The sequence below is a fragment of the Morus notabilis genome, unplaced genomic scaffold (assembly GCF_000414095.1).
Source record: "Morus notabilis unplaced genomic scaffold, ASM41409v2 Scaffold93, whole genome shotgun sequence".
Classification (NCBI taxonomy): Eukaryota; Viridiplantae; Streptophyta; class Magnoliopsida; order Rosales; family Moraceae; genus Morus; species Morus notabilis.
Window position 1 is genome coordinate 335051 of NW_010364330.1, and position 12889 is coordinate 347939.

Consider the following 12889-nt stretch of genomic DNA (forward strand, 5'->3'; position numbering starts at 1 on the left):
TTTGACTTAAATTCGAATTTGAATCTAAATTAAAATTAGACTGCTGGATAAAGGATAAAATCTCTTCCTTCCCTATCTGAGATTGGCGCCACACACACAGGGATAAATCCCTAGGGTGGCCGGCCACTTAAAGGATAAGGGGAAAGGTTTTTTTGTTCCAAATTCAAAATTGGAGATAAGGATTTGATTCTATTTTAAAGTTTGACTTCTTCTCTTTAAATATGAGAAAGATAGAAAATTGTAGAGATAATTTTTAAAACATTATTCAGCCCTAAGTTGGTTGTGGCCGAAATTCTTATAGAGTGAAAAATAGAGAGCAAAATTTTTCTCCAAAAATTTCACATCGTGCATGCGTTGGTATTTGTGGAAATTCGAGTGTTTCAGAAACCTATTTTGTCTCACGTGTGCCCACACACACGTCTACGTGGAATCAAGGAATTGACGTGGAAGACTTTGGTATTCTAAACACAAAGCTTGGAGTAAGGACTGTTCGTGGTCAAAGAAATTCAAGTTATCATCCGAGTCGGCTTCCAGGTATTTTTTCGGTTGATCCTTGAATAATGTAAATTAATGTGATTAATTTATTCGTGCATAAATTAATATAATCTATAGAGTATGTCAAAAGTTTTATGAAAATTTTTGTTATACACGATCCGCTGTTCCCCACCACGCTTCCGCACCCGAATTCGATTCGGGAACCAGAATCATATGGGTCTATATGTCCTACTCTTAATTTTGCATTGATACAGTTTGTTACAACATCTTTATAGGGGATGCATTGTTGAAGCAATATATAAGTTGAATTCCATTCTACAGGCATATCTAGGGCTAATGTTCTAGGACTTAGATTTACTGCTTGTAAGAACCTAAACCAATCTTGTTATCTTTGGTTGCTACCTCGAATCCATGCAATACTATCTCTAATTCTTTTTATACGAATAGCCATTGCTTTTAAAGCAGATTTTACTGCTAAATTAATTACATGACATGCACAACGTTAGTGAAATATAGTACCGTCACCAAATAAACTTAAATCATTTTCAAAATATTCAATTGCTTTAGTATTTGCACTAGCATTATCTAATGTTATAGCAATTACTCTATCCCTTAATCTATACTCATTAATGAGATTTAAAATTGTATTATATATTATATCAGCGCTATGTGATCCTATAACACATTTAAAACATAACATTCTCTTATCTAAATCAAAACCTTTGAAATAATGTCCGGTTACAGATAAATAATCTTTGTTGGCAACGACAGACGAAATATTTAACGTTAACGCAATGCAACTACTAGTAGAATGCAAATGGTTGATTAATGATTCTTTTTCTTATTTAAATAATTTTAACAAATTTTTCCTAAGAGTAGTTTTTGAAAAAAACTGTGTATTAGGATTATGTACAATTTTAATATAACGGTGCCAATTAGGATGGTCAACAAAACTAAGTGGTTGATCTAATGTTGCTATCAATCGCCCAACTTCCATATGATCAATTTGTGGATTGTATTTCTAAGTGGTTAGACCACCGGTTGCACGATCAAATGATAATTGTGTTTGGCAGAGTTCAGATCCACCGGTTTGGCCATGCTTGAGAAGACACTTTTCATCTCAAGTGTGTTGTGCCCTAAATAGTGTCACCTTGTAAATTAGAATGGCAATATTTACTTTGAGCTATGTGTTTAGTGTTACCGTCATTGTCGACTTCCTCAAATCTATAGAAGAGCTCCCAAATTGTGGAGGTGTGTTTGCATTTCCTCTTGGAGGTTGCAACACTTATAGTAGCACTTGCCTCTCCACACCCACCATTGTGACCACGACCTCCACTAGATCCACCACGGTTGGGATTTGGAATTGGACATTATTCCTCAGGTGCTTGTGTTTGCGATTCCTGCGTAGTAAAAACATTAGTAGTAATTGGACTTTGGGGATCAACGGGATTATCACCATAACCAAAGGATGCCATTATAAAAATGAAATTAAAAAAATGAGCTTGAGAAAGCTTGAAGTTGAAAAGAGTTTTGAGAGCTTTGAGACTTGAAATGAGAGCGCTTTGAGAGAGAGAGCTTTAGGATTTTGTGTGAGCTTGTGAAAAAATTGTAAGAGAGATTTGAGACAAAAGTGAGATAGATTGAGAGAGATTGAGAGAGAATGTGAGAAATGTTGTAAAGAAAATGTTTGAGGGAGAGGAGTATTTATTGGGGAATTTTTGGGTTAAAAAAAATTAATTTTTCCCCCAAATTTTTGAATCAAACGGCTAGTTTTTGATCGGCGGGTCAGGCTTTGAGCAGGCGGTTCGGACTTCTCAGACAACGGTACAAAATATAGCCGTTGTAGTCGACGGTCGGGCCAGGCACCAACATTAAAAAAAAATTAGCCGTTGAACAGGCAATCGGGCGGGCACTCCGGCGGGCAATTAGGCATGGGGTACACACGGCGGCGGGCTTGGTTTCAATTTATTTTTTCGGGCTGACCGAGCCCGAACTCAAAACTAAGCTGGACGGGCGGACATAGAGTCCTGCCCGCTGAGCCCCAAAAATCAAGCTTCGAGCAAGCCCACCACCCGAAATTCCAACACTACTCAGGAACTCAAAGAAACCCGATAAGACTAGTGGAATAAGAACCCCTTTATTTTTCTCTATCCTTTTTTTCTTGGAACGTTGTTTTCAATAATCTGAAATCACATTTTGTGAAATATTTATTTGCGTTGGTAGAATTTCATTTTTCTCTTCATTCGGTTGGTTCAGACAAAACATAATAAATGAAAATGTATTGTTTGCTAATTAATGGAAATGTATTGATCGTCAACATAATCAAATTGAAATAATTGTCGCTTTGCCCAATAATACCTTCAAAATGAAATAGTTTTACGAACAGATGAAAGGAAATTTTTAAGGAAATTTTTTGCGACTATGGAAGAGCCTTCAAAATTTTAAAAGACATAACAAGCATGAAAAACAAGAATCAAGGGCTTGACTTATGGATCAAAGTAGCCCCTACATTCAAAGATGAGCCTATCTGATAAATGACTGGCACAAGTTTAACAAACGAAAATCCAAATTTCCTCTAATGATTGGTTCAACAATAGTAAAACCCAACAGAAGCAGCTAATCCATCATTAACAGGTTTCTAAATCTTAACAATGGCATTATTCAAAACTTTAGCCGCTTCCAGACTCAACCACTCTACGGTGGAGAGGAGAGGAGAGCATTTACGAGAGGCAGGAGTATGCCAATGCCTTTTCCTCAGACAGCTCTTCGGCTGTCAAGTCCAACTTCTTCCTTGAGAGCTCATCAATAGCAAGTCCTGTGCGGATAACAGAAAGGAGGAGAACATGTTAGATAAATTAAAACCTATAACAGATAGCATATAGCAGATACATACATTCACTGCAGGGGTAAAATATATATATATATATATGTGTGTGTGTGTGTGTTTGTGTGTGTGTGTGTGTGTGTGTGTGTGTGTATATATATATATGGTAAAAAGTTACAATCTAGATTGCTATGGAGACAGAGGTTGATAATTTTTTTTAAGGTGAAAGGTCAAATCAAAATGCTTAAACTAGGATGGAGCTTGCATACACTAAAAGACATCGATTTTACAGATTCTTGAATTTTCATACAACTAATTATGTCATAGTTTTCCGTGAATGGCAGAAGATTCTTACCTTGAACAATTGACCATTCACCATTGCGGCAGGTGACCGGGAATGAGTAAATGAGTCCAGCTGGTACATTGTATGAGCCATCAGAGTACACACCCATGGAAACCCATGTTCCCTAAAATCAAAGGAACAAATATAATGAGCATGGATTAACTGTACTGCACAGATGGCAAAGGGTCTTTTAAAACCAAACCAACCTCAGGAGTTCCAAGAACCCAATCACGGATGTGGTCACAAGCAGAACTGGCAGCAGACAAAGCACTTGACAACTTGCGAGCTTTGATAATTGCAGCACCACGTTGTTGAACGGTGGTAATGAATTCTCCATTCAACCTTTCACCATAGGAATTATTCAGTCAGCTTAAATCAAATAATAGGCCGTAAGTAAGAATTAACTAAGTCGTTCAATTTCATACCATGCATCATCAGCTACAAGCTCACGGACAGGCTTCTCCCCAGATGGTGTTTTGACAGTTGCATGGTTCACATCAGGATACTGAGTTGATGAGTGATTACCCCAGATGATAACATTCTTAACATCACTAACTTGAACATTCAATCTCTCTGAGATCTGACCCAATGCCCTGTTGTGATCCAGTCTCGTCAAACAAGTGATGTTTTTCTCAGGGATAGATGGTGCGAATTCCTTCAAAATCAATGCGTTGGTGTTGGCAGGGTTAGCAACAACCAAAACCTGCAAAAGAATGAAAACAGAATGCAACTCATAAGTGTTCGATCAATCTGAACTCTGAATATACAAAACTGCAGAATTCTTTAATTGTACAAGTCACGTAGGAAATGATGCATTATGCAACATTGCATCTTTGAACTTTCAAAATTAAAAAATATAGGAATATCTCAGCATCACATTGGATTTCAACTCCAATTTCATTTCAGATATAACTTGAGCAAATTTGCATAAAAATTTCATAGCATCCGTTATCAAATTAAAGCCACATCACAGTAGCAAGACGGCATATAAAATTGAAGCAATCAAAGAAATCCTCAAAACTATAGCTAGTATTTTAGATAGCACCAACAAATTTTGTATACTTGTCCAATATTTTGAAATTTATGTCAGAGTCATGATAATAATACGGCAAGTTGGATCTATGAGTTGGTAGAGGATTCAAAATCAATAAGCTCATTCTCAATGAGCATCAAAATATTAGCTGAATTCTGAAAATAAAAATAATTAGAGAAAACAACTGACCTTGCAGTTTGCAGCAGCATGCTTCTCAAGTGCTGAAGCTTGGGCCTTGTAAATTGAGACATTCTTTGACATGACATCTTTTCTCTCCATGCCTTCTTTCCTTGGGAAGCCACCAACCATGACAGCAACATTGACTCCAGTGCATGCCTCAACAGCATCAGTTGTTGCAACAACACCTGGTACAAGAAGCATGCATAACAACATTAATCACATAGCTCATATTATGACAAAACCAGAATCCAGAACCTACAACGAGCTCCCGCAACTTGTATCGGAATTCCACACTGCGAAAAAGAAATGACGCATTATACCTTTAAGAAGAGGGAAGGCAGCGTCCACCAATTCCATCTTCACACCATTCAATGCCTCAGCAGCAGGTGGGATATCAAGCATGTGCAAGATTACAGGCTGGTCAGCGCCCAACATAACTCCCCTAGCAATCATAGGGACAAGAGCATACCCAATTTGTCCTGCAAAACCACCAGTAGTACTTAATACACCGTCTTCAATGAACTTATTTTTATATGGAAAAGAGACGCTAGAAGAAGAGGATAAACATACCAAACCTACATGGTACTTGGGGCAAGAAAAAAAAAAAAGAGTACAAGCTTTTCGGGTAACATTTTAGTTTTTTTGTTTTTACAGAGTAAACGATAAAATGAAGGGTGGAGATCTTCTCAAGACGTTGCTTAAGAAAATCTCCACCGCTCTTTTCCTTTTTCAAATAGGCATTATCATGCAGACATTAAAAAGACAACACTGTATACTGTTTGTATGTAAAATTGCATAGTCTATGTTTCAATAAAATATGACAACTTTATACCCTTTATAATTATTCACTAATACCATTATGCTAACATAAATCTCATAAAAAGCTTACTCATGCACAAATTCACTCGCAATCCCAAAACATAAGGCCTCATAAATCACAACATAACAATCGGAAAATCGCCTAAACAATCTACAAAGATCAACATTTTCTAACATCTGAACCGGTAAAATTCAGATCACGAAATCAGAACACAACTAAATGAACTATAAAATCAAACATTTGCTTTACGGATTATCGGCTCAGGAAATCAATAGTTACCAAAAAAAAAAAAAGAGATCTTTTCAAATTCACTACTTTAAATATCGTCTTATGGCTAAAATATTTTGTCAGACACAAGATCTGAAACAAGCGAAGATCGTGAAAAAAAAAAAAAACAACATCACAATAAACCAATTGAAGAACATAAACCCATAAATCTCGAATCGGATCGAAGAAAACTGCGAAAGAAATGAGTCAGATCTGAAGCATGAAGAGATAAGTACCTGCGGCTCCGGTAACGAGGACGCGAACTGGTTCCTTGGAAGCCATTGGAGGTGATCGAGAATCTAGAGAGAGAAAGAGAAAGGTAGAGAGAGAAACCGATCTGAACGTTGAGAATTTGGGAAAGTGGACTGAGAGTGAGCTTCGCTAATGGCGAGGATAAAGAGGAGGAGAGAGGAAAATTTATCGTAGGGAAAGTGATCTTGCCAAGGACAAATTTGATGCGTACAAGGCAGATTATATTCCACAAACGTCGACGTTTTAACGGGTTCGATACTAACGACGTTAGTGTTTGGGAGTTACGAGAGCGAGGATCACAAGCAGCTGAGGAATATTCCGTTACGATTCTCGTTGAGATTGATGTCCAAACGACAAGCGTCACGATTCATGCGTGGCTTCTTAAAAAAGTTTAAATGAAATCTTTTTTTTTTTTTTTTTTGGCTGAAATTAAAAAGTTTGTTAGATCTTTTTGTCAACTACTGGTTGAGAGATGAGTTGATCTTGTAACTTGAAAGTCCAACAAACGAGTGGTGTAAACAGTTTTTGAATTTAATGTAGTTTAATCAAAGAAAACTTGACATTTTTTTTATACTTTTTTTTTTGGTAAATAAGCTTTCACATTTTTTTTTATACTTGCCATTCATGAATTGATTCTGATATATCATAATCCTAATGTCCATAAATAATATGCAATCTTGATAAGAAAATACCTTCATAAAAAAGATTTTCTTTTGTATACAGTGATGATGATGATAAGATGTTAAAATGTGGCATGCCTTGTGAGGGAGTATTTATTATTTAACACACAAGATTCTTTCTATTTTTATAGTCATAAATAGAGAGTGTCTCAAATTGTTTTTTATTATTGTTTTTTTAAGAGAACATTTTGCTTTTGTTCATTAATCTTTGTAATTACATTTTTAGATTATAAAATTCTCCTGTAGCTTTGATACTTAGATCACATGGGTATCAATGCATTAAGACATAAGATAATTAGGGTAGAAGTTAATGATTTAGAATTAAGGAGATTTAAATACTAGACTGCATAATTAAAGATGAGTGTAGTTTTACGGCTATGTCAAATTTGCAAGTTACAGAACTTTAAAAAAAAAAAATTGCAAGTTGCAATCACACATTTTTGGTTGGAAGTGATGTTAGAACCGGTTATGTGCTTTTACCGTGTTTTCTTATAAAATTGATTAAGGATTACCAAAGCAAAATACAAAAGCAGAGTAAATACCACACAACGATTAAACGTGGTTCAGTCAAACCGACCTACATCCCCGGGGCTACGTCCAGACATCAAGCAATCCACTAATAGGTAAAAAGTTACAGACACCAATCGGACTTAACCAACCCAAGACTCCCTCTTGACTATTGACGCCGCTGTGTCTAACACCCTAAGTGGCTAGCTTGGCGAGCACCACTCGTCTTCAAACGCCTTCTCCCGAAAGCTCACAAAATCTTCTCTCAAAGAACAAAATCGATGAACGTTATATCTCTTCAACTTGTGTACTCCGTACTTTATCAGAATTGCAGTCCCCCAGCAGATTCCTCGTGCAGCAACCTTTTATAAACTGATCTTAATTCAAAATCAGAATCTGTCTCAGAATCTATAGTTACAGATAAGACAGTTATCAGTTTAAAATTTAAAGCACGTAATCTGCTTCGCATATTCCAGTTTCAGTTTCCTTGACCCAGATTCTCAGCACTCCAATCTCTTTTTAGATGATATCTTGATCTTCAAAACAAATTCATCATGAAATACGGTTTTGAATAAACCTCTTATTCAAACTAAAACAAAATCTATAACAGATATTTGTTTCAATTTCAAATCCTGGTTTAAATCAAAATAGCAACACAATCTTGATCTTCTCCACGAAATCCTCAGAGCCTTATCTTAATTCAAAACAATGAGGTTGATTTCTTCTATTTGAACGAACCCAAAAGCTGATCTTCTTCTATTCGAACAAACCCAATGAATTCGAGAAACTAACTCCAGATTTTGTCAAAACGCACAGCATTACTTAAGGAACCAAACGACTCAAACAAAAGTTGTACGACACTTCTGCAGCAACTAATATACTACTTTCAAAACGTAAGTTTTTCTTGACACTTTCAAAATAAACAATCCAAACATGAAGCCCAACTAAGCCAACCAAAGCCCAAAACATAAAAAGAGAACCAAAATGACTCATACGACTCAACAATCTCCCCCTTTGGCTTAGTTTGGCAAAGTTACACAATTATACCCAAGAGTACTCAAAGCAAAGGAAGTGTTCAAGAAAATTACTAACTAATTAACCACGAAGAAACACATTATTCTCCCCTTAAGTTTGGCAAACAAAAAGCCAAAGTCTAAAATAAAACAGGAACTATTGGAATCGAAAATTACAAACTGAAGAACAGATCAAACCGGAGGATCAACAGCCGAGGAAGAGGGCACAGGCGATGAGGAAAGAAGTTGTGCCATTTGACTCCGCATATCAGATTTTCTAACCCAAATTTTTCTTGTTTTTCTATCATTAGGTGGATAAAACTGCATTCCTCTATTCAAGGCATTTTGATACTTATAACACCAAGGTCTTATGTGTCCAGGTATGTGGCAACAATGACATATAGGAACAAAATGCTTCTGCTTGCGTTTTGTAGCTGCAGAATTTGTGACAGATTTCATACCTGACCGGACCTTAGTATTCTGCTCATGGCTGACATCTGACTTGTTTGTGGCCTTTACGAATGCCGATTTTGTACCATAACTCTCACCAATGTAACCAAGACCAGTGTGATCGCTATTTGTTCTTTGTTGAGATAAGAGATGGTCCAATTTAGTCGTTCTAGAGTTCAACAACCTTAGGTTTCTTTGAGTTCGCTCTAACTCCAGTCTTGTTTCTGCAAGATCCCTTTTATTCTTTGCAGCCTCAGACTCGTATTTGGTCATTATGGCCTGGAGTTCTTCCTTTTCCTTGTTAAGGCTTTTAACCTGCTATTCTAAGGAAATATTGACCTTGCAAACCATTGTCCACTTGGAATACATTTTTTCATATGCTTTCTGGACCTCTTCAGTATCAATGTCTTCCTCCTCACTGTCTGTATCAATATCAGATTCAGATTCTGCGGAAACATCCTTCATGCTTATTTCTGTACCTACAGATTCTAGTACAGATGCATCCTTGCTGTTGGTTCTTCCGTCTGAAAGGACTGTAGTCATGTTAAATGCAATAAAATTACTGTTGTGCTCTTCATTCTCATCTTGACTTACATTGGAACTTTCATCATCACTCCATGTGGACTTTATGGCTTTATTCTTCTTTTTCTTCAAGGTGTTGCACACTCCGCTTGTATATGACCATATCCATCACACTCTCTACATTGAATTCCTCTTCCCTTCTTATCTGAGTCAGTTTGTTTTGAACCCTGAGAATTAAATCTCTGCTTCCTAGTCTTAGAGAAATCTTTGAAATTTCCCTTCTTTTTCATCTTCTTCAAAATCTTCTTGAAGTTTTTTGTGAGACGTGCCAGAGATTCTTCTAGTTCTCCTTCATCTTCAGATTCCTCTTGATTGCTCTGTGATTCTACTCCAGATCAAAAAGCCATTCCTTTCTCCTTCTTGTCCTTCTTAAATTTCAATTCGAAAGTACGAAGAGAACCCATGAGTTCATCAAGTTTCATTGAGTCAACATCCTTAGCCTCTTCTATAGCAGCAACCTTGTATGCAAACCTCTCAGGTAGTGATCTGAGAGTCTTTCTTACCAGTTTTGCATCCGAATACTTCTCTTCAAGAGCAAAAGATTCATTAGCAATGACACACAATTATGAATTAAAATTGGCAATGCACTCATCCTCATGCATTTTTAATTCTTCAAACCTGGTGGTAAGGATTTGCAGTTTAGAGACCTTCACAGCAGCTGTGCCTTCATGAGCAATTTGAAGTATCTCCCACGCCTCTTTGGCTGATTCACATGTAGAAATCAGTTTGAACTAATTCACATCTACAGCATTAAAAACAGCATTGAGTGCTTTCGAGTTGTAATTCGCTAGGCGATCTTCATCTGTTGACCACGTCTCTTCTAGTTTCAAAGTGACATTACCGCTGTTGTCTGTTGTTGTCGGATGCGTCCATCCTGTCAATATCGACCTCCAAGCTCGTTCATCAATGGCTTTAATGAAAGCTCTCATTATGGCCTTCCAATACGAATAATTGGATTCATCCAAGAGTGGTGGCTTTGACACGGAACCTCCTTCACGCAGCGAATACATTGCTTCAGACGAGCATCAACCAGTTATGCCAAGATTTCACAAACACAGTAGTTTGTGACCCTTTCTGATACCAATTGTTAGAACCGGTTATGTGCTTTTACCGTGTTTTCTTATAAAATTGATTAAGGATTACCAAAATAAAACACAAAAGCATAGTAAATACCACGCAATGATTAAACGTAGTTTAGTCAAACCAACCTACATCCACGGGGCCACACCCAGACATCAAGCAATCCACTAATAGGTAAAAAGTTACAGACACCAATTGGACTTAACCAGCCCAAGACTCCCCCTTGACTATCGACGCCGCTGTGTCTAACACCCTAAGTGGCTAGCTTGGCGAGCACCACTCGTCTTCAAACGCCTTCTCCCGAAAGCTCACAAAATCTTCTCTCAAAGAACAAAATCGATGAACGCTATATCTCTTCAACTTGTGCACTCCGTACTTTATAAGTTACAGACACCAATCGGACTTAACCAACCCAAGACTCCCACTTGACTATCGACGCCGCTGTGTCTAACACACTAAGTGACTAGCTTGGCGAGCACCACTCGTCTTCAAACGCCTTCTCCCGAAAGCTCACAAAATCTTCTCTCAAAGAACAAAATCGATGAACGCTATATCTCTTCAACTTGTGCACTCCGCACTTTATCAGAATTGCAGTCCCCCAGTAGATTCCTCGTGCAGCAACCTTTTATAAACTGATCTTAATTCAAAATCAGAATCTATCTCAGAATCTGTAGTTACAGATAAGACATTTATCAGTTTAAAATTCAAAGCACGTAATCTGCTTCGCATATTCGAGTTTCAGTTTCCTTGACCCAGATTCTCAGCACTCCAATCTCTTTTTAGATGATATCTTGATCTTCAAAACAAATTCATCATGAAATACGGTTTTGAATAAACTTCTTATTCAAACTAAAACAAAATCTATAACAGATATTTGTTTCAATTTCAAATCCTAGTTTAAATCAAAATAGCAACACAATCTTGATCTTCTCCACGAAATCCTCAGAGCCTTATATTAATTCAAAACAGTGAGGCTGATTTCTTCTATTTGAACGAACCCAAAAGCTGATATTCTTCTATTCGAACGAACCCAACGAATTCGAGAAACTAACTCCAGATTTTGTCAAAATGCACAACATTATTTAAGGAACCAACGACTCAAACAAAAACTGTACGACACTTTTGCAGCAACTAATATACTACTTTCAAAACATAAGTTTTTCTTGACACTTTCAAAATAAACAATCCAAACATGAAACCTAACTAAGCCAACCAAAGCCCAAAACATAAAAAGAGAGCCAAAACGACTCACACGATTCAACAAGTGAGGTAAATATTTTCATTAAATTTTCTTTATTGCCTCGCTAGGGGGCCTTAGAGCTCGAAAAATAGCTATCAAATGAAAATTTAGAGTGAACTAAAAGGTCTTGGAACTAGGACTTCGGGGGTTTTCAAGGACAAATTAAAAATAGTAGTTTGGTTCAAAATTTTCAACTAATCATCAGCGTTCATTTAGTATGAGAATTTTTATGGTTTGAATCATAATTTTAGTTCAAATTTGTGTTTGTTTACAATAAGTAAAAAGTAGTTTAAATTCAGCCCAACAAAATCAATGTTTAATTTAAAAAAAAATTAAAAATTTAGGTTTGAACACTAATGTGATATTTTTTAATCATTCTGAACCCTAAAAAATAAAACCACCAATTCTCTTAGTTTTGACTGGTTTGAACCCAAGTTCAAACTACACATAAATCTCAAAATTCATGGTTTGAACCCTTAGTTCAAATCTTACAATTCAAAACTCATGTGGTTCAAATTCAAAAGTTCAGACTCCCTAATTTGCATCTCATGCCAAACCCAATATTTTATTAGATTGAATTGAAGGAAGAAAAGATGGCAAGTTTTAATTTTAGGCCGAGGACTTTATTTGATTAAGAAAATATTAATAATTGAGTTTTAAAGAGAAAAAAAAGTAACATACTGCTTTACGAAATTATAAAAATAACAAACACCATACATTAACAAAGTGGTTAGTAGCACTGTTTGTTGAAATATCAAATATTTTTTTATAATTATTTCCTAATTTAAGTGTGAATGGAATAATAGGATTTATTATAGGTTTGTCAATTATGTGTGATTAGTTTATTGCTCTTATCTATGCGGCGAATTTATCAGCCTAGTATTGTTTCATTTCAATGTGTGAATGAGAATCAATTGAATCCCCAAATTTTAAGTTGGTATCAGAGCATTTCAGTTCTTTCATTCACCGCAAATCGCAAAAACAACAAAATAGCAAAACAACAAAAAATTCATGCAATCCCCAAATCTCCATTACCATTCCATCATCAAAACCTTTGAATCCAGGAATCAAAATTGACGAAATCAGGTTCCTCACTTGTAGTAGAGGTCGGATTCTACAATTA

At 36.3% G+C, this 12889-nt stretch overlaps 1 protein-coding gene across 1 annotated transcript; it reads right to left on the minus strand.

The window, feature by feature from the left end:
• Positions 1-2951: 2951 nt before the first annotated feature.
• LOC21404290 (malate dehydrogenase) lies at positions 2952-6375 on the minus strand. The gene is made up of 7 exons (XM_010106443.2): positions 6199-6375; positions 5196-5354; positions 4885-5060; positions 4088-4365; positions 3869-4004; positions 3675-3786; positions 2952-3310 (listed from the first exon to the last, which is right to left on the minus strand). The coding sequence occupies exons 1-7, from the start codon at positions 6242-6244 to the stop codon at positions 3216-3218; spliced, it is 1002 nt and encodes a 333-aa protein (XP_010104745.1). The 5' UTR covers positions 6245-6375; the 3' UTR covers positions 2952-3215.
• Between the last annotated feature and the right edge of the window lie 6514 nt (positions 6376-12889).

Excerpts from the sequence above, each read along its gene's own strand:
- LOC21404290 (XM_010106443.2), bottom strand. The coding sequence starts at position 6,244 with ATGGCTTCCAAGGAACCAGTTCGCGTCCTCGTTACCGGAGCCGCAG. Across the intron at positions 5,355-6,198 it reads CCTCGTTACCGGAGCCGCAG|GACAAATTGGGTATGCTCTT; the intron begins GTACTTATCTCT and ends GTGGTTTTGCAG. Across the intron at positions 3,311-3,674 it reads TGAATGGTCAATTGTTCAAG|GACTTGCTATTGATGAGCTC; the intron begins GTAAGAATCTTC and ends TTATCCGCACAG.